This window comes from Dunckerocampus dactyliophorus, chromosome 7 (assembly GCF_027744805.1).
Source record: "Dunckerocampus dactyliophorus isolate RoL2022-P2 chromosome 7, RoL_Ddac_1.1, whole genome shotgun sequence".
NCBI classification, from domain to species: Eukaryota; Metazoa; Chordata; class Actinopteri; order Syngnathiformes; family Syngnathidae; genus Dunckerocampus; species Dunckerocampus dactyliophorus.
This window is the reverse complement of record NC_072825.1, coordinates 1,124,874-1,145,966: the sequence shown is the minus strand read 5'-3', so window position 1 is coordinate 1,145,966 and position 21,093 is coordinate 1,124,874. Positions and strand designations below refer to the sequence as shown.

General features: G+C 42.6%; 2 protein-coding genes across 11 annotated transcripts in view; both read left to right on the top strand.

Moving 5' to 3' along the window:
• dgkb (diacylglycerol kinase, beta) overlaps window positions 1-18,821 on the top strand; it is a 77,418-nt gene extending 58,597 nt beyond the window's left edge. For all 6 annotated transcript variants that reach the window (XM_054781149.1, XM_054781148.1, XM_054781151.1 and 3 more), the window contains 5 exons: window positions 1,510-1,600; window positions 2,877-3,072; window positions 13,001-13,121; window positions 13,195-13,255; window positions 17,607-18,821. In XM_054781149.1, the coding sequence (XP_054637124.1) occupies window positions 1,510-1,600; window positions 2,877-3,072; window positions 13,001-13,121; window positions 13,195-13,255; window positions 17,607-17,714 (577 nt within the window). In that variant the 3' untranslated portion in view covers window positions 17,715-18,821. The remainder of the gene's footprint in view (window positions 1-1,509; window positions 1,601-2,876; window positions 3,073-13,000; window positions 13,122-13,194; window positions 13,256-17,606) is intronic.
• A 1,045-nt stretch (window positions 18,822-19,866) lies between these two features.
• etv1 (ETS variant transcription factor 1) overlaps window positions 19,867-21,093 on the top strand; it is a 44,975-nt gene continuing 43,748 nt past the window's right edge. For 3 of the 5 annotated variants that reach the window (XM_054782569.1, XM_054782567.1, XM_054782568.1), the window contains exon 1: window positions 20,184-21,033. The gene's annotated coding sequence lies outside the window, so the exon portion shown is untranslated. The other 2 variants (XM_054782566.1, XM_054782565.1) reach the window with 2 other exon arrangements.

The window sequence follows — 21,093 nt, the reverse complement described above, 5'->3', positions numbered from 1 at the left end:
GGTTTTTTTGCCAATATTGAGTGAGACGTTATCAAACTGCAATATGAAATTTGCAATGATTGTAAATCGCTGGGTATTGTACTGTTAGGAATGGAATATTTTCCACTCTGTTCTGGGTGGGTTCTGCAACATCTGCTTATATACAACAGAGAGAGAGCACGTTCACCAGACCTTCTACTTGGAACAAAGACACCCTGTGGCTGAGACACCCAGCCCCCTAGTCGTGATTGGTTGAAACCAGATCAGACCAATACAACCTTGTTAACAAACACTTAACAGGTTTCCTGATCAATGGGACCGCCTACACAGAAAGCGTATGAGGAAGAGGAACTGCTTGGACCTCGCTAGACCTTGGCTGGGGGGCTGACCTTTCTCTCCAGCACTGGCATTACAATTCTTTGTAACCATTCCTTTTAGTATTCAATTGTAAACATCATTGGAGACTCTTAGCATTATTTTCCAGGTGGTTGAACAAATATCTGTGTGGACTTTGCCCCGCTATAAGGGCAGGTCCTAACTGCAAAATAATGATTAGCGACTGTTGGTACTGAACAAAAACTGCCCAGCTATACCCACTTTATAATCTCACTGATTGTATTAGTCCATCGTTTGATACTTTGCACTTTACGTTGTTCTTATACGGATGTTTGTGCCATGTAGAAATGTGCAGCTTCCCAAATTGCATGGTTGCTGTTGATCGTAGGACGTGTTATTTTAGTAGACTATTGCTCATGATATTTTAAAATGGCTATTTTGTCGAGACAAAATGTTTACAGTAAAGATGGCACAACGTACATTGCATAGTGCAGTGAAACGCATCCAGTGGCTTCACAGCGAAAGAAGCATCATGTGTTCATTACACCTCATTAGTTTGAGGGAAGAGCTGCTGGCGATATCGGAATCAGTTGATGTCGGTATCGGACGATATGGGCATATCGGTAAGAAAGCCAGTATCGAGCATCTGTCAGTACAGTTCTGTTGGTACTTGACCGTGCGATTTGAGGTTCTTCTTCTTTGTTTCAGAGCCCAACATTTTCGAAACTGTTGGTCTGATTCCAAATTGTAAGTCTTGAGGGACTCGACTTGAGAGGTTGCACGGAATTGTCAGTAATAACAGATGGTTAGGGTCATCGATCATCAGCCTCAGCCATGGGAAGCCATGGGTGCAGCCCCCCCAGGTCCTCTGTTAATTGCAAGGGCATGCAGATTACCCTCCTACACCCCTCACGTGTGCTCCCTCCCTGGCCTTCTTAGCCGGCTGCACCTTCCTTGTCATGCCTCCATTCTGTTCTGTGGGGATTAATGACGCCGTGGGTCCAAGCAGGCGGTAAACAGGGGAGTGTGCTTCCTGTCCGGTGTAAGGAAAACCCTTTTCAAGCTGGCGTGAAACAGATGCGCCTTTTACAGACTCGTCTTCTGATGCGCTCACTTGTCACGAGCGGCGCATGGACGGAGATTGACGACACGGTCCCTTTGCACTTCCTGTTTGACTCTCTGTTGTCTCTCCAGAACAAAGAATAAGCTGTGGTACTTTGAGTTCGGCACTTCAGAGACCTTTTCGGCCACGTGTAAGAAGCTCCACGACTTTGTGGAGGTGGAGGTGAGTAACGCTCATACAGTATCTTGTGTTTGTACGTCATTAGACATCATTCCAGTAACAGCTGTCTTCTATAAATAGCTGAAATGTGTGCTAAGTTCACATACTAAACGTGTAAGTGAAGGCCTCCACACATGCGTCCCACCGGACCTCATTTCTACACCAAGGTAATTAGCCCTGCACGACCCTGCTGAGTGTGATACCGAATGATAATGAAGACACAAGTCATCTTTCCCCTCTCAAATACGCAGAGGTCCTCTTTAATTAGTGTTGGAGAGTGTCTGGTGCTCATTTTTAAGGCGCATGCATGACAAATACGCTGGTACCTCGGTTTTCGTTCCAAAGTTTCCGTCGAAAACTGAATCGTACGAAAATCTAATCATGTCAACCCAGAGAATCAGTTCCAGACACCCAAAAATATGAGCCAAGCCCCATTTTATAGAGAATAATTATCGTTTTACATGCAGAAAATAATGCAAAATGCATATAAATGAGGAATGAAATGGATAAATGAACATTTAACATCACTTCTACCTGTAATGAAGATTTGTTGGTGTTATCTTGCAAGCTTTACATTACCATCCAATTGTAGAAGCTACTTTCCTACTTCTTTTTTTTTTATTCAGTAGTGTTTCTCACATTCTTTATGAAGGTTTTTGCAAATGCAAGTTTTTTTTTTATCCTCAGAGATACGCAGTGCACTTGAACGCCTCATCAGTGCAGCGCACACAATGCTTTATGTTGTGTGTGCATTCTATGAACAAAGAAACCACACACACATAATAAAGATGATTAAAGGATTTGCTGGTCAGAATCTGTCTATAGTGTCCCGACTCTAAAAGAACCACCAGCCATCTATTTGAATCAGGCGATAAGCATGTGGAGGACATGTTTTGGAGACAAGAGGCCTCTAGCCTGGAGCAGATGCTCATAGCAAGTCAGTGTGAAATACATGTAGGTTAGTGCATAATCTTAACTAATATTAGTACAATCAACTGGAATAATGGATGCAAAACAATGAAGTACAATAACAATCCATATTTTCCGGACAAGTACTCCAATACCAATGACTAAATGTGACCAATGATCCCATGAGAAATCAAGGAAAATGTACATTTCTCACAGTAATTGCAAGAAAATGTGATGGGTTCATCCTTGTCACATGTCTAAACCCTCCACAAAAAGTCAGTCTTGTCATTTGCAAAAATGAGAAAACATAACCTCCACGGGAAAAATGATTGGAACGTGTGACTTCGTCTTCTTTCACCCTCCCTGAAAGTGTGACGGCGTTACTCTGGACCTGAGCAGCATTTCCCTGGAGGGCATCGCCATCCTCAACATTCCCAGCATGCACGGTGGCTCCAACCTTTGGGGCGAGAGCAGGAGGAGGCGGGGCCACCGCAAGGCTGGAAAGAAAGGGCAGGACAAGAGGATGCCGTTGACTGACCCGAAGGAGCTCATGTTTGCAGTTCAAGGTACTTTTTGAGCGTTTGCGTCACGTTTCTCGCTCGGGATTGGGGCCGCAACACTCTGTGTCCTCGCTGTTATTGGACAGATCCGAGCCGAAACTTCCCACCAAACTTTTCCCCAAGTGCATGAATATTTCAGCCGTGACAAGGTGAATCATAGCCAGCAGATTTTGTTTTGTTACAAGGAGGTAAAACCATGTCACTATTTGGAACTGTCACTTGTGTATTAATGGCCTGCGAGGGCAGCGCCGGACAGGCTCAGTTAATAGGAGCAGACTGAGGGAGGTGTTGGACACACCCCTGAGTCCATTTATGTCAAAAGGACGACCGTCAGTAGGAAAATATGAATGCAGGCTTCTGCTGCTACCAGCTAATATGCTGTGAGCACCTTAAGTTTCCCTTTCCACACGGAGAGGATGAAAAAAACTCGACTTCTCTTCACCTCACCCGACAAAAGCATGAGCAACAACAACTCTTGAATGGTTATATGGAGAAGTATATACTGTGCCAGTTATCGGTTGATTGACAGCTTTTTATAGTTATTACACATGGTGGGTTGCAGATTGCAGAGGCTCCAAGCTAAACTTCGTCTAACTTAAAAGCCAACTTGGTAACAATATCATTTTAGAACTCATGCATCTCTTATTGGTGACCCAAACTGGTTTTGGTTGTATTCCATAATGCCAACTGCAAACTGAAAAACAACTGCTAGTTTGACAGCGATTTGCAATAAAAGTGTTGTAATTCTTCTCTCTTCTATTGCCATTGTTCACTTGCAACGCAATTTGGGTTCAAGCCCTAAATATGTCTCACACACTTATTAAACACATTTTTAATATCAAATGTATAGCTGCTCACCACCTATGAATGATAATAGAAGATGGTCCATAGGACAGATGGAACGCTTTACCCTTTTATGGTCAATGAGGTGTGTTTTCTGCACAATTTTTGTATTGTCAGAGAAAAAAAATTAAGACATATATTTAAAAAATATATATTTACAATTTTTTTTATCCTCTGTTTTTTGTTTTTTTTTTAACCAAAAATTCACAAATTTGCGGGGGAAAGCTGAATATGTGCAGATTCACTGTGCAGACTTGTTGACGTGATAACTTTGACAGCCTGGGGGACCTCACTCCGGTCACCACAAGTCTCTGCCGTTGCTGTTCACAGTATTGCACGTGTCAATTTCGGCTATTTCATTTGCTGGTTGTTGCCACGTACCGTAATTTCTGCACTCTAAGCCACTACGTTTTTCACTCTCTTTGAACCCTGAGAATTAAACAGTGATGCAGTTAATTTATGACGAAATGATGCTTAGTGTGCCGAAACAGAAAGTAATCTGCAATAGATGCTAATATCACATGTTTTGAAGTCCTATTCAGCAATCGTGTTTTGATCTCACAAATCTTAAGTAAGTTTGCTCAAGTGTAGAATTAATACAGCTTCTGTTTAGATGGCTTGGACGGCAGCAGCTGTTGATCTCCAATGGGGGGGGGGAGTATCTCACCGGAGCTAACGAGTGACGCTGGGAACGCCAAGTGTAGGTACGATTGCAAGGTTTATATTGTGTCTTTCTGTGTAAAAAAACCATGTTACAACATGGACACCTGCGGCTTATAGACAACTGTGGCCTATATACTGTATGTAGAAAACATGTTTTCTCTTTAAATTTGGAGGGTGCAGATTATGTTCAGGTGCACTCAATTGTCTGGAATTTAGGATAGGAAAATCTGTAATGTCTACATTGTCTTAAAATGGAGCAACCGCACAATGTGATGTCATTGTTTAGTTGATGCAGCGATTTGTTTCAGGACAAGTAATCGCCTCCAAACAAGTGTTTGCACCTTGTTGGGGTTGTTGTGTTCTGTACAGGTGAGACTGTACTTTTTAATGTATGTGCGTGTGTGCGTGAATGGAAGAAGAGCTGCCTAACATGAGCCGATGGCGTATTGCATTAACCCAGAGGGGGCACGGTCTAGCACGACGCATGGATCAAACTGTTGGCAGGGATTTATTTTGTGTGTGTGTGTGTGTGTGTGAGGATGGGTGGGTGGTTGCTTGGTTGAGTAGCTGAGGGAGAGGAAAAAAACCCTGACCTTTCGTGAGCTGTTAAATCATCCTGCTGGTGACGCCAGGAGACAAGCCCCTCAGGTGGAAGGGAATGGCTGCGGAGTGAATTATTTACAATGTGAGTGAGTTTTTGCAGGGGAAGGTTGGGGGGGGTTAGTGCAGGTGGGGTGTGTGTCGGTTCCACGTTTGGGACTGATGTCCCGCGACAAGCCCCATGAAAGCGCTCATTGGAGGATGGGCCTCCGCGTTCCTCCTCCCGCCATTTCCCCTTAGTTGGACTTGTGCGTCACTGTCTCGTCCTCCTCCACCATCAAACTGTCGCTCCTCAGGCCGCAGCTCGCCCAGCAGCGACAAGGATGGCGTCTCCAATCCCTCCTGCTTCTTTTGTCTCTGGTGCTTGAGTGCAGCGTGTTTCCTCCCATGTGCGGCTAAAGTGCATCGGTCTGTGTCTGTCAGTCATTCAGGTTCGGGCGCGATGCAAACGGGGCGACAGCTAATCCAACTGATTAATACAAGCGCCCCAGGCTGCGGGGGTACTAAGACGCTAACGTCACGATGTCGGGGAACCTCACTCCATTCACAGTACACCGAATTAAATGGAAAAGTAATGCAAAATCCCTGTGGCTGTCTTGCACACTTAAAGGGGCCTTTCAAGGGAGGAAGTCTCAATAACATGACCACTACACTGTTTACTTATCACTGTCCATTTCATAGGAGCACATCCTTGCACATCTTCAAAGGTATCATCTTCATCGTTGATGATACCGGCGTTACAGGCATGCAGCCAATGTTGGTTTCTATGTTTCTCCACTTCACTTTTCACTTTCCTTTTCTTTTACGCGCTTCCCCCAGAAGAATCCGCCTCCTGCTTGGGAGACATGTGTAAAGAAAAAAAAGTTCAGATGTTAAAAGAACAAAAGTGACCTTGTCAGCCTAGTGACGCTCAACATTTTCTACAGGGTTAATCATTCGTAGCCGTCTGCATCTGCGGTCTGAGTACACTAAGTCCCCTACTAACGAACATCTGACGTACGAACACTCGTAGATACGAACACAAGCCGACTGGTCTATTTTTTTCATGATTTTTTTCGAAAATTGCCATATTTTGTCATTTAAATTTTTTCGAAATACAAAGGCACTATTTTTGTATTGCGCGCCATGCCGCCGCTACGAATGGTGGGTAGCAGCATCCCTCTCACGCGATCTTTCTCAGTTCGTCTGCACTTGTCGCTGATAACATGTCGGAGCACGCCGTTTGTACCCCATTCGATACTTTACAGAGACGTTTGTTATCCGTTATCATGGCTGATAAATGGAGTGCAAGTGCTCGCAGTAGTGGCAGGAAACCTCAAGCAATTTCTATGGAAACGAAGGTGGCCATCATCAGGAAGTTGGACGGTAGCGAGAAAATGGCTAATGTAGCGCGTGCTAATGGAGTGAATCGCTCAACCACAGGAACAATTTACAAAGGCAAGGTTGGAATTATGGAACATGTGAAGACTTCTGTACCAATGGCATCCACTATCAGTACAAAGAGGAGTCTAACCACGATGAAGATTTGTCCTTTCTTCAGTAATTCCTCCTCCTGCTCCACCACCACCACCAACGATGTATGCTGGATCACTCCTCTTCAAAGGTAAATAACATTTATCATTACGTATTATTATATCACTTTTATTATTGTTTTTTTCATTCATTATCCTGGTTTAATATTACTACTGCATCCAAACTCATATTTACATACGTACACATATACTGTATATGCATACACGTACATGTAGTACCTATATCATTGGTAATACTACCTTTTCCACGACTTAAGAACGATTCCACTTAAAAACGTCGTCTGGAACCAATTGTGTTCGTTAGTTGGGGACTTAGTGTATTGTTAAAGCCATCCATCCATTTTCTCTGCCGCTTTTTCACCGTTAGGGTCGCGGGGGTATGCTGGAGCCTATCCCAGCTGACTTTGGGAGACAGACGGGGTAGATCCTGGACTGGTGTCCAGCCAATCGCAGGGCACATATAGACAAACAACCATTCACACTCACATTCATACCTATGGACCATTTAGAGTCTCCAATGAAGCTAACCTGCATGTTTTTGGAATGTGGGAGGAAACCGGAGTACCCAGAAAACCCCCCCACACACGGGGAGAACATGCAAACTCCGTCAGAGATGCCCAAGTGAGAAACGAACCCAGGTCTTCCCATCTCCAGACTGTTACTGTGTGGCCAACGTGCTAACCACTAGACCACCGTGCGTGTGTCAAATCTTCCATGAATGAATTTTTTAGTTCAAAATGGGTTTTGGTTTCTGTTGCAGCCCGTTTAGGCCACAAGTGAGTCTTTTGCCGTAACTTTAGTTACCGTAACTATGGTCCCTCACTAAACTTCAGGTTGCTGTCATAGTGTTTTTTTTAATTCTTCTGACAGTCTGTTTAGTCTGGCCTGGATTAGCCCGCCTGTTGCAGTACATTCAGTTAACAATTGTCCTGCACTAAACGTCCATTTTCCCTCTCAGTGTTTTATTTTGGCGTTCTGTGACAGCCTGTTTAGGCAGTGCAGCCAAATGTAACGGCTGCCACAGTGGGAAATCCTCATAGCTTACTTTTGATGATGCAAAAATGAACAACGTCAGCAAGATTCTTGATCAGCCATCAATTTATCACCATCGGAAATATAGCAATATACTGTAGCTATATAATATAGCTATATAAATATAGCAGCATTCCCTGGTCGGTGGTCCAAACTGAAGCTTGCTGCCTCGTTGTCTTTTGTGATTAGCAATGTGTCGTAGGGTGTGCTTGATCTTTGCAGCATCCCTGCCAGTCGTGACACACTACATCACTTGTGTCCATGTTGGCCTGTGCAAAGCGTTCAGGTGAGAAGTCATGGGGGAGGAGGAAGCTGGAAGACCCGGTGTCGGGGGGTCAACTCCCTGTGTATGCACACACGGTGTGACCCTGAAAAGCAGAAGACACTCAGCTGAGATCCAAGCAGACGCATGTCCATCACCATCACCATGGTGACATGCAGACACGGCAGCTGGACGACACCTCACAGCAACAGCAGCCACGTCGCCTTCGCCCGGGAAACCAACACAACAGGATGGCAGCAAGCCGACGTCTTCACACGCATAAAAAAAAAGACCCTTGGTTTCAATTAATGTGAATGCGCTCCCAACCGGGAGGCAGCAGCTCCTTAATTTGAGGAGGGAAGAGTCGGAGGCAGAGCGACCGCTCAAGCAGATGGGCCCCGCGTGACACCTCAGCCTCCAACAGGGCCAAAATCAATACACATCACTGCAAAACAGACCAGAAATTAATAATGATGTTATCACCGCATTGCCGGTGCAATCTAATGAATTGCTGATTTGTTATTCTTGCTTGAACTCGCTGTTACGTGTCTCAGATGCAGATGTGAACAAGCGCACGAGGAGCGTGACGTCTCTTCTCTTTTTCCTCCTCACGCTCTCCTCGTCTTTCCGCACTTCGTGTTCCTCCGTCCTTCTTCTCACCTTCTTGTTCTTGCGTTGGTACAAGACCGGAATTCCCTAACTTGGTTTCAAATCAGAAATGCGGTTCGTCACTCGGACACAAACCTTTTGTGTCATGGCGGTGTTACAGCGTTGCGTGTTTGTGTTTCAGGATTTTGTGTTACGACATTCCGTGTTACAGCTTTTTGTTTTTTGCGGTGTTTCCTGTTACGGCGTTTCATGTTATGATGTTTCATGTTATGACGTTTCAGGTTATGGCGTTTCAGGTTATGGCGTTTTATGTCGTTTCATGTTATGATGTTTCATGTTATGACGTTTCAGGTTATGGCGTTTCAGGTTATGGCGTTTCATGTTATGATGTTTCAGGTTATGGCGTTTCAGGTTATGGCGTTTCATGTTATGATGTTTCAGGTTATGGCGTTTCATGTTATGATGTTTCAGGTTATGGCGTTTCAGGTTATGATGTTTCATGTTATGATATTTCATGTTATGACGTTTCATGTTATGGCGTTTCAGGTTATGATGTTTCATGTTATGGCGTTTCATGTTATGATATTTCATGTTATGACGTTTCATGTTATGGCGTTTCATGTTATGATATTTCATGTTATGGCGTTTCAGGTTATGGCGTTTCATGTTATGGCGTTTCATGATATGATGTTTCAGGTTATGGCGTTTCATGTTATGACGTTTCAGGTTATGGCGTTTCATGTTATGATGTTTCAGGTTATGGTGTTTCAGGTTATAGCGTTTCATGTTATGGCGTTTCATGTTATGATGTTTTAGGTTATGGCGTTTCATGTTATGACGTTTCATGTTATGGAGTTTCATGTTATGATGTTTCAGGTTATGGCGTTTCATGTTATGACATTTCAGGTTATGGTGTTTCAGGTTATGGCGTTTTATGTCGTTTCATGTTATGATGTTTCATGTTATGACGTTTCAGGTTATGGCGTTTCAGGTTATGGCGTTTCATGTTATGATGTTTCAGGTTATGGCGTTTCAGGTTATGGCGTTTCATGTTATGATGTTTCAGGTTATGGCGTTTCATGTTATGATGTTTCAGGTTATGGCGTTTCAGGTTATGATGTTTCATGTTATGATATTTCATGTTATGACGTTTCATGTTATGGCGTTTCAGGTTATGATGTTTCATGTTATGGCGTTTCATGTTATGATATTTCATGTTATGACGTTTCATGTTATGGCGTTTCATGTTATGATATTTCATGTTATGGCGTTTCAGGTTATGGCGTTTCATGTTATGGCGTTTCATGATATGATGTTTCAGGTTATGGCGTTTCATGTTATGACGTTTCAGGTTATGGCGTTTCATGTTATGATGTTTCAGGTTATGGTGTTTCAGGTTATAGCGTTTCAATTTATGGCGTTTCATGTTATGATGTTTTAGGTTATGGCGTTTCATGTTATGACGTTTCATGTTATGGAGTTTCATGTTATGATGTTTCAGGTTATGGCGTTTCATGTTATGACATTTCAGGTTATGGTGTTTCAGGTTATGGCGTTTCATGTTATGATGTTTCAGGTTATGGCGTTTCATGTTATGGCGTTTCAGGTTATGGCGTTTCATGTTATGGCGTTTCAGGTTATGATGTTTCAGGTTATGATGTTTCATGTTATGTCGTTTCAGGTTATGATGTTTCATGTTATGTCGTTTCATGTTATGGCGTTTCATGTTATGACGTTTCAGGTTATGGCGTTTCATGTTATGATGTTTCAGGTTATGGTGTTTCAGGTTATAGCGTTTCATGTTATGGCGTTTCATGTTATGATGTTTCAGGTTATGGCGTTTCAGGTTATGATGTTTCATGTTATGTCGTTTCAGGTTATGATGTTTCATGTTATGTCGTTTCATGTTATGGCGTTTCATGTTATGATGTTTCAGGTTATGGCGTTTCATGTTATGATGTTTCAGGTTATGGTGTTTCAGGTTATAGCGTTTCATGTTATGGCGTTTCATGTTATGATATTTCATGTTAAGGCGTTTCATGTTATGATGTTTCAGGTTATGGTGTTTCAGGTTATAGCGTTTCATGTTATGGCGTTTCATGTTATGATGTTTCAGGTTATGGCGTTTCAGGTTATGATGTTTCATGTTATGGCGTTTCATGTTATGACGTTTCATGTTATGGCGTTTCATGTTATGATATTTCATGTTAAGGCGTTTCATGTTAAGGCGTTTCATGTTATGGCGTTTCATGTTATGACGTTTCAGGTTACGGCGTTTCATGTTATGATGTTTCAGGTTATGGTGTTTCAGGTTATAGCGTTTCATGTTATGGCGTTTCATGTTATGATGTTTTAGGTTATGGCGTTTCATGTTATGACGTTTCATGTTATGGAGTTTCATGTTATGATGTTTCAGGTTATGGCGTTTCATGTTATGACATTTCAGGTTATGGTGTTTCAGGTTATGGCATTTCATGTTATGATGTTTCAGGTTATGGCGTTTCATGTTATGGCATTTCAGGTTATGGCGTTTCATGTTATGGCGTTTCAGGTTATGATGTTTCAGGTTATGATGTTTCATGTTATGTCGTTTCAGGTTATGATGTTTCATGTTATGTCGTTTCATGTTATGGCGTTTCATGTTATGACGTTTCAGGTTATGGCGTTTCATGTTATGATGTTTCAGGTTATGGTGTTTCAGGTTATAGCGTTTCATGTTATGGCGTTTCATGTTATGATGTTTCAGGTTATGGCGTTTCATGTTATGGCGTTTCATGTTATGATGTTTCAGGTTATGGCGTTTCATGTTATGGCATTTCAGGTTATGGCGTTTCAGGTTATGATGTTTCAGGTTATGATGTTTCATGTTATGTCGTTTCAGGTTATGATGTTTCATGTTATGTCGTTTCATGTTATGGCGTTTCATGTTATGATGTTTCAGGTTATGGCGTTTCATGTTATGACATTTCATGTTATGGCGTTTCATGTTATGGCATTTCAGGTTATGGCGTTTCAGGTTATGGCGTTTCAGGTTATGGCGTTTCAGGATATGGCGTTTCAGGTTATGGCGTTTCAGGTTATGGCGTTTCATGTTATGGCGTTTCATGTTATGGCGTTTCAGGTTCCAAAGGTTTTTGTTTGCAATATTTTGTGTCATCGTTTTGTGTTTTGGCGTTTCACTTTCCAAAATTTTTTTGCGATGTTTCATGTTCCAGCATTTCATTTTGTGACATTTCATATTAAAACATTTTGTTTTGCAACATTTTGTGTTACAGCGTTTTGTTTTGCTGCTTTGTGTTTTGAATTTTGTGTTAGAGCTTTTCATGTTTTGCCGTTTTATGCGATTACATTTCACGTTGCAGCGTTTTTGCGGCGTTTTGTGTCGCAGTGCTTCATGTTAGTGTTTTGTGTTCTGATGTTTCAAGTTGCGACCTTTCATATTACAGCTTTTTGTTTCCCGGTGCTTCTTGTTACAGTACTTTGTGTTATGATATTTCACGTTCTAGAATTTTTTGCAGTGTTTGGTGTTACAGTGTTTTGTTTTTCGATGTTTCGTGTTACGTTGTTTTGTTTTACGTTGTTTTGTGTTATGTCATTTTGTGTTACGGCATTTTACATGATGATGTTTCACATTGCAGCATTTTCTTTGGTGGCGTTTCATGTTACTGTGTTTCATGTTACAGTGTTTCATTTAGCATTTTGTTGGACAGCGCTACTTGTTACGTTACGTTACCTTTTGTGCCACGGCATTTCATTTTACGGTGTTGCGTTTTGCTTTATGTGTTATGGCATGACGGTGCTTCACGTTACAGCATTTCATGTTACGTCTTTTCAAGTTATGACATTTCACCTTAAACCGTTTTGTTTTGCGTTTTTGCGTTATGCCGTTTTGTGTTACGGCGTTTCATGTTACCGTTTCTGTTGTGACATTTTAATCTGACGACCTCAGGTCAACCCCCAAAACGGGTCTAAGATGGAGTTCCATTTTGAAAAATGTCACAGGAATGATAAAAGTGTCATTGAGCTACGTCCCCACTAAGTGCAACATCAAGACTGTAAATAGAAATATAAACACAGCACATTTTGGATTGGCCTTTTATTGTGGCCAGCCGAAGGCACACCTGTGAGGTGGATGGATTTCCTCAGCAAAGGAGAAGTGCTGACTAACACACATTTGTGAAGACTGTTTGAGAGAAATAGGTCTTTTGTGTACAAGAGGAAGTCTAAGATTTTAGAGCTCAGCTCATCAAAGACGGGAGCGTTTATAAATGGAAGAATCTCAGTGATGCCCACTCAGGTACGTTGTGGTAGTCTACAATCACGGAGAGAACTACAGACGAAGCGGAGGACATCTTTCTGCCTGAGCGAACAAACTGTGTGTGTTTTTTTGCAGATCTGTCAGACCAGCTGTTGGAGGTTGTCGGGCTGGAGGGCGCCATGGAGATGGGTCAGATCTACACGGGCTTGAAGAGCGCCGGAAGACGCCTCGCACAGTGCTCCTCTGTGACCATCAGGTCTATATATTTATTGATGACATTCTGATTTGATTCTTCCCCGTGCTGACATGGGTTGGATTCTCCCCTGCAGGACCAGCAAGTCGCTACCCATGCAGATTGACGGGGAACCTTGGATGCAGACGCCATGCACTGTAAGTCTTGAGTTTACCCAAAATAAAACCTCCTCCAAGGCCTGTTTTAGCTGGCAAACGACTTTATTGTTCGCGGAAGATATAAATGATGAATGGATGGACTGTGCCATTTTGATTCATTCAAATTTAAAGGGGTTGCTCAGGTCTGGGGTGTTTATTGGATCTCAGTGGGGCGCTATAATAAGTTGATTTTATTAAAAGAGTAGATACTAATGACTCTATTAAAATAAGTACAAAATAACATCTAAATATTGTTATTGTTACAAAAATAATTACAAATACAATACAATTACAAATCTCTCCCCCCAACCCCCTCCCCCGAACAAGATTACAGCATGATAAACATATACATATAAGTCAAACCTGTCTATAGCGGCCACTAAAGGGAAACGGCAAAAGTGGCCGCTATAGACAGGTGGCCGTTATAGACAGGTTGGCGGCCATTTTGAATTTGTGCGTGCACATATTAACATGTCTGTGATTAGAAGCTTGTTGTGTTGCAGATACATATAATTATACTGTTACATGTTGACCAGTAGAGGGCACTGTGTGACTGCGGATAAAAGTTGGCATTACAGTATTGACCAGTGCACATTGTCTCACACCAGGAAATAAACGGTGTCACTGTCTGCAACAAGCTCCAAAGAAGACGTCTTTTTTATGTGGAACAACTGACAGTTTGTGTGGATCTTGTGAATGATTGTGACTGAGCTAGGACTCAGTAATTAAAGTCTACACACGACGGCTTCATTGATTAAAAAACAAAACTTTTTCATGCATGAAGCTTCTACTTGAGTTGGCATTTTGGCCGCTATATGCGGTCAGATATTGACCAAGGGATACAAAATGGGTGGCCGCCGTTAGACAGGTGACTGCTATACACAGGGTCTATAACATGTAAATTTTCTGCGGGGGATTTTTCATTGGCTGCTATAGGCCTGCTGGATAGCATGTTGGCCAACAGTCAGCACATCGGGAAGATCCGGCTTTGAATCTCCGTCGGGCATCTCTCTGTGGAGTTCGCATGTTTGTCTCACCGAACTACTGACACCTAGTGGCCAATGCAGAATTTTATATTCACAATTAGAATGCTTCTTCTACCTTGTATTTGTATTTTCATTCATTTAGCCATTTTTTGTGCTTGAAAATGCATAATTTAGGCCATGAATGAGGATAATTAGATTTTTTTACGTTAGTGGGCCGTATTCAACCACAAAACAGCAGTCATTTATTAATTTATTTATTTAAAAAAAAAACACGAAAGAGCGATGGCGCAATGTTAGATCCGTGATGAAGCGATGGACGACACTGCTAAGTTATTTAGCAGCAATCAAGCGGCCCCCAATGTATAGATAGCCTCCAGCCTCTTTATACATCATTTCTGTCAAACTGTGCTCCCTCTAGTGGATGAACTGATTAATGCGTGTCACATGATGGAAGATTTTTGGTCTTTAAACATGGCTGCGGGTGTGAAAAATAGGTAATAACATAATTTTGAATCAAAAGCTTTGTTTTAAGCAGATGTAAAAGCTGTAAGCTGTGCATCGACTACAACATGATTACACTCAGTTAGTGCAATCATATCTGGAAGAGAGTAATGGCATGCTAGCAGTTTATCAAAGCGAAAGATAAACATGTCAGACGTGTGTCAAAGATGCAAATAGTCTGACGGTCCTCACTAAGTTATTCATGTGGGAGCTGTGGCACATTTGCATAGTTGTTGTTCATAATTAGCGGGCTAACATCCCATTTGGATGGCCGTGTTTGTACGAGCATTTAGCGACACTGGCGCCGTGAATGAGCCGCCGTGGAAATTGTTTCTACGTACGTACGAATCGTCGGCCCTCTCCGCCGCGCTGAAGAGCCCTCACGGGCCACCGGTTTGGTCACGCGGCGCCTCCTCGGGCTTTGGATGGCCGCCAGCAGGTATGGAAATGTCACGGTGAGAGGGCATCGTAATTAAACTGAAAACAAACTCAATGAAAGCTGAGATGTTTCATTGTGGGGGGGAGAAGGAGCGGCTCTGCGATAGCAAACACTCGTCCGAGGCAGATGTTGGAGATGGCTCATGGCAACCATCACTGTGTGATTTGATAAAGTGAAGAAACATGTTTCTTGTATTATTGCATTAATGAAGACACGGCTTGAGTTGGACTATTCTGGGAATAAACTGCACTGGCGTTAAGAACTGCTCTGACAAAGCTGGACTCAAAATGAAGCATTCTAATGACACTAAAGCCTTATTTCATCCAAGTGAGGACACTTCTGTTTTTGTGTATTTGATTGTAAAGCGTAGCAAAATAACCCATCAGTAGTGCGACGTCAGTGGATCAGATCACTTGCAAACATGCACATACACAGTACACATGTAGCTGAATAATAAACAACAAATACAGCAACTTCTGATCAATCCATGTCAATTGCACACTTAAAATAATGTACCGATTTAAGCCCCACCCATTTCCGGGTAAACCACACTCACTGCCAGTTTATGCCCCGCCCACACCGAGTACAGATATGGATACGGATAATTTAGATGGGTGAACAGATACAGATGCAGATACAGATACAGATGCATGTGTACGCGCTCATCCCTACTTTTTAGCATTATTAGAGCCCACAAGACATAAAATAACACCCCGCAGTCACTTTTACACTCGTATTACCTAATATGGTAAACATAATAAGACTTAAATAAGATATAACAGACTACTTCCTGCTGTGGCTATTTTCTCATCAATGTAACGTTACTGACACCTGGTGACCAGCGTACAATACTGTTTGTGGTTAAGGAGCGACTCATGATGCACTTCAGTGGCACAGAACACATACAGTACACAGTGAACATTCGCACAGGAGCTGCTGTCGGCCACAACTCACACCGGTACCTGTTCTCTCCACACTGCTCTCCGCTGCTGCTAACAATCAACTAAACACAACTGTCAACTCTAGCGAGCTGCTGTCACACAGGTCACTCCCCAGGCCCCGCTCCTTAAAGGGGCACACCAGTCACTGATGTTACAGTACATATCACGTCTTCACGTATTCAACCACGAAACAGCAATCATCATTTTTGAAAAACTGCGATGGAGTCAGGTCGTGACGTTCAAGCCGCCAAGTGGCGAGAGACGACTGCACAGTCAAACCCCGGTTTTCAAACGCCGCAGCTTTTGTATGATTTGGTTTTCGATGGAAATTTTGGCCAAATTTTAGTTTTTGTACACTGTCTTGGTTTTCGTACAGTATTGTGCACAACAAACTACAGGAGGAACCTTGGCTAGCGAACACCCCGCTTAGTTTTTGGTTGGTTTTAGGGTTAGTTTTTTGGGTCAGTTTTTGGGAAAAAAATTTGCGCCAAAATTTTGCCTCGGTTTGTGTACATTTTCTGATTAGCGTGCAATACGAACACATCTTGTGTTATTAATACATCGCAAAACGTCCTTGTTAGCAGCATGGAAACAGGAAGCAGAAGTCAGATCCGTCACCCATCTATGATGTCATCAGCGGTTGACTATGTAGTTCTTTGCTAACGAGCACAGTTACGCCACAAGTCTCTGCTTTTCTTTTGATCGTGGATGCAATATCTCGATCTCGCTGTCACATTGTGTCTTTGGCAACAACCTCGTCTTCAATGAAGGTAAAAGTAATGTTTAATGTTCATTTATACCTTTCATTGCTCATTTACAGCATATGCATTTAGAATAGTTTTATGCAAGTAAAACTAGAAGTGCAAAACGATAAAAACATGTTTTGTGCTAACATTTTTGCCGTTCTGTAATGGATTAATTGGATTTGTATTGTTTCCTATGGTAGCAATTGATTGGTTGGAATACATTTTGGTTAGAGTCCGACTTTCTGGAACAGATTAATGATGCTAACCAAGGTTCCACTGTAGTCTGTTTGCCTTGTACTGTATTGTTCCGTGGAATCGAGTGCCCAAACAAAGCATCCTAAGCGTTGCAGACTAACTGCCCACTGTCGCTGTCTCACTTGTTACTTGTTCGAAAACCGAATCATTGAAAAACTGGGGATTTGGAAATCTGAGGTTTTACTGTGCTTACATATGTGAATTTGTAAACCCACACATACGTTGGTGGGTATTTCAAATGTTTTTGGGATAAAAAGAGAAGGAGTCTAGGGTCTCTTTATGAAGTCACATCGCCAACTACTGGCCTGGCATGCAAATGACATCGTTAGCGTCTTTTCAAACGTAGACTTGGTTGTTGAGGCGTAAATGTATACTACGACCACACGGATCCAAGGCGAGTCTGTTTCGGGTCAGTGACTCCCATGACCCAGATCGGTTTGGTTCACCAACCTCCTCAATGGCTTCGTGTGTTCTTCACCGTAGATCGAGATTGTGCACAAGAACCAGGCTCGCATGCTGATGGGTCCTCAGCAGAGCCGGAGCTTCTTCTCCTCCCTGGTTAGAAGACGGCGAGCCGAGAGCAAAGACTGATGGGTTGGAGTTGGCGGGCCTCAGAGTCCACGTAAGGAACCACGGAGCAGACCACACGGGCCACCCTGACTTTGCCCGCTTGAAGACGTGGACAAGCGAGGAGCGTCTTTGCCTGCTTGGTAGCTGAGAGTACGGTTAGGCAAACTGTAGGTTGTGTTTGTGTGTTGCTTCAGCCTGAAGACCAACTTTGACCCGCCAGCCAGGTGGGTTCCGGACCGGTGCATAGTTTTTTTTAACACTGACTTGTTGGGAGTCCACTTGACTTGAAAATGAAAGTGCTTTTTTTTTTTTTCTTCTTCTTCTTGTTGTGAACGGTGCCATGTTGCCAACAGAGGAATGTGTTTTGTCATGAGCTTTCTACACATCTTTTTATTTATTTCTACTTTCTACTTGGCTGCTGTCATCTGCGATTTAAACCTTTTTGCAGCATTTGGTCACTTTGCCTTCCTCCTGCCAGTTGGTATTGATTGTTCATCAAAAATGCATGCACGCCACTTCATTTACAGCCAGTGCATACTTTCTATTGCATGAGTGACACTTTTGGACACATACCCCTCAGTTTAAACACATCATATTGCATCTACGGAGTGCCTATTTATTTTTTTCCCTCCATACGGTGTTCATTATGACCAATTAGGAGGATATAGGCGACCAAAATGACTCTCCATGCAGATTTTCCATTACAAGTTGTTTATTATTATTCTGAGTGTCTTCTACTCAACACACAATGTGTTCCTAAACACTACACACTTGAATGTCCATGTATTTCAGTTCATTTTCAACTACCTTCATGTATATTATGTTACATTTTGCCACTGTTACTGACTGACCAATTGAGCAGCATGGCGTGCACCTGATAAATGTCGTCTTTGCACTCCTTGCATGTTTTGAAGCAGTACTTTGGGTGGTTCAACACTAGCACCAGTGGGCCTGTTTGTTTTGTATACAGCCAGTTTGTATTTTTTAAATGTTCCTTTTCTGTGTTATACTCTTGGGGAAAAAAACCCCCACCAATGTGTTGTTCTGCTTCAGAGGAAAAAAATGCCTGCCGACATCAACTGAGATGAAGAAGATAATTAAATTAAAAAACAAAAAGTACCTGTTTGACATGGTTTTCTGGTGTTGCTCTTTCCTAATCATACTGAAATGTGTTTCTAGTGTGCTTTCAGTATAACTTCAGTGTTCTGTTGTGTGATTTCAAACAGTGTTTACTGCAATTTGCTGTGTTGTATGTTGTCTGACGTGGTGCTGCGCGTCCACACTTGACCTGCGTTTCACATCACATCCACGTCACCTGGTGGGATCTAAGATGGCATCGGACCAACGTGACCGCCACCCACTTCCGTCTTGACGTCCGCCTTTCAAGCTGAGTGTTGAACGTTAAAAGCTAGGATCCGGCCATCAGTCAATCGTCACTCATACTCTTCACAAACTTTAACGAAGTGATGTCATCATTCATTTTAAAGCCTTTTTAGAAGCAAAGTTCATTTCTCTTCAGAGATCATTTTCGGACATGATCTTGTACTGATGATGGTAGAGTTGTCAAATGTCTACAGTCAGAAGAATATGGTTGACTTATTCTGAATATATATCATTCTGTTCATTTTATGTCTTCAGGTTTTGCTAAATTCAAGGAACACGGACCCCAAAGCCTTCCAGGCAAAAGAAGACGAGTGTAAACAGATAACATGGATTACTTGTGTTGTGAAGAATATGGTGGCCGACAGGGGCAAATGCACTGCACTGTTAAACACAGATGACACAACTTGACAACAAATCTCTTGGTGGTCAATTTATTATTTATGTAACAAAAATAGTTCAAATACATTCACACCCACTTGCAGGCAGTGGTCTGTGGTCAGTGGAATAATCGTTGTACCAATTGTGAATGAAAATGTCAAGAGTTAAATATATTTTGAAGTAGAAATAGTTTTTCTTTTCAGACTGTGAAAGCTGATATTTTCCAATAATACACCATTAATGCCCAGTCCAGGGAGTACCTTGCTTCTTGCCCAAAGTCAGCTGGGATAGGCTCCAGCATACCCCCGTGACCCTAGTGAGGACAAGCGGCATAGAAAACGGATGGATACCATTAATGCTTGAGGTCATCGGCCATGTTTACTTTCGTTTACTTTCAATACGCGGGCGCCGCCATTGTTGTGTGACGTCATATTATAGGAAGTCGGGGTCCAACATCAATTTGCTTCGAAGTAGAAACGCTGTATTCAAGCGAAAATAAATAATTTCTCTCTTAATATTAGGTCTGAAATGAACGAGTTAATAGAAGGCAATAATCAAAACGTTCCCAGAAAAGTAATTTAAGTTTAGGGTGTCACGTAGACTCGGAAGTAGTGTTTCCGAGTTTGCGCCTTCGAGCTAACTGCTGGGCAGTACTTTCTGGCTTCAGACCTTCAACTAATCACCGGTACTGTGTTACTTCCCAAAGAAAATGGTAAACTTGATCATGATTATAATGTGTGGTCTGAAGTAGACAGTTTTTCTTTTCAGACTGTGGAAGCTGATAGAATGTGTCTTGTCTACGTTCATTATGTGGGCGCAGCCATTGTTGTGTGACGTCACACGCTAGGAATTTGGGGTACAATATCAATTCGCATCATATTCAGGAGTATAAACGCCACATTCTAGTAAAATTCAACTTCTTTCCCACTATTAAGTCTGAAATGCGCGATTCAATATAAGGCAACGATCAAAACGCCCACAGAAACGTCATTTAGATACTGAGTAGCATGAGGAACCGGAAGTAGTGTATCCGGGTTGTCTTCGCGCCTTCAGTGTAACTGTGTTGTACTTTCTGGTTTGAGTCATTTAGCTAATCACTAGTAGTGTGTTACTTCCGAAAGGGAAAAGTAGCTTGATCCTGTCTTATTCTACGCATAATTCTGGACACAAACGTAACCGTGTGGGGACAGCAAAGCTTCCAGGACACCTCGTTCAAATAGACCCCAATCTACGTCAGTTAGTCATTGGGAGAGTGGGTGGAGTTAAAACGGGTGCAGTTGGGCATACTTCCGTCACATGTCTCCACAAATGTATATTCTACACGGCATGACATCATCTACATGACATATGGACAGTGTTCGTGACGGACAGGCTGCCTTCAAGTGAAGCCGCTGGAGGACGACAACGACAGCCAGCCAGCCCGCAAGGAGGAGGAGTCGGAGTCGGGGGCTACTCTCCACAGGAGGCCGGACGCAGGCGACGTCAGGCGGCCAAGCGAGCAGCTGCAGGCGCGGGGCAGCAGTCCATTGTGCGCGCATCCTCCAGCCGCTCTCTGTCGCTCTGCAACCGGGTAAAAACGGCAAGTAATCACTTTTCATATTTCCGTATGATTTGGCAGTAGAACTCAGGAGCAAGTTTT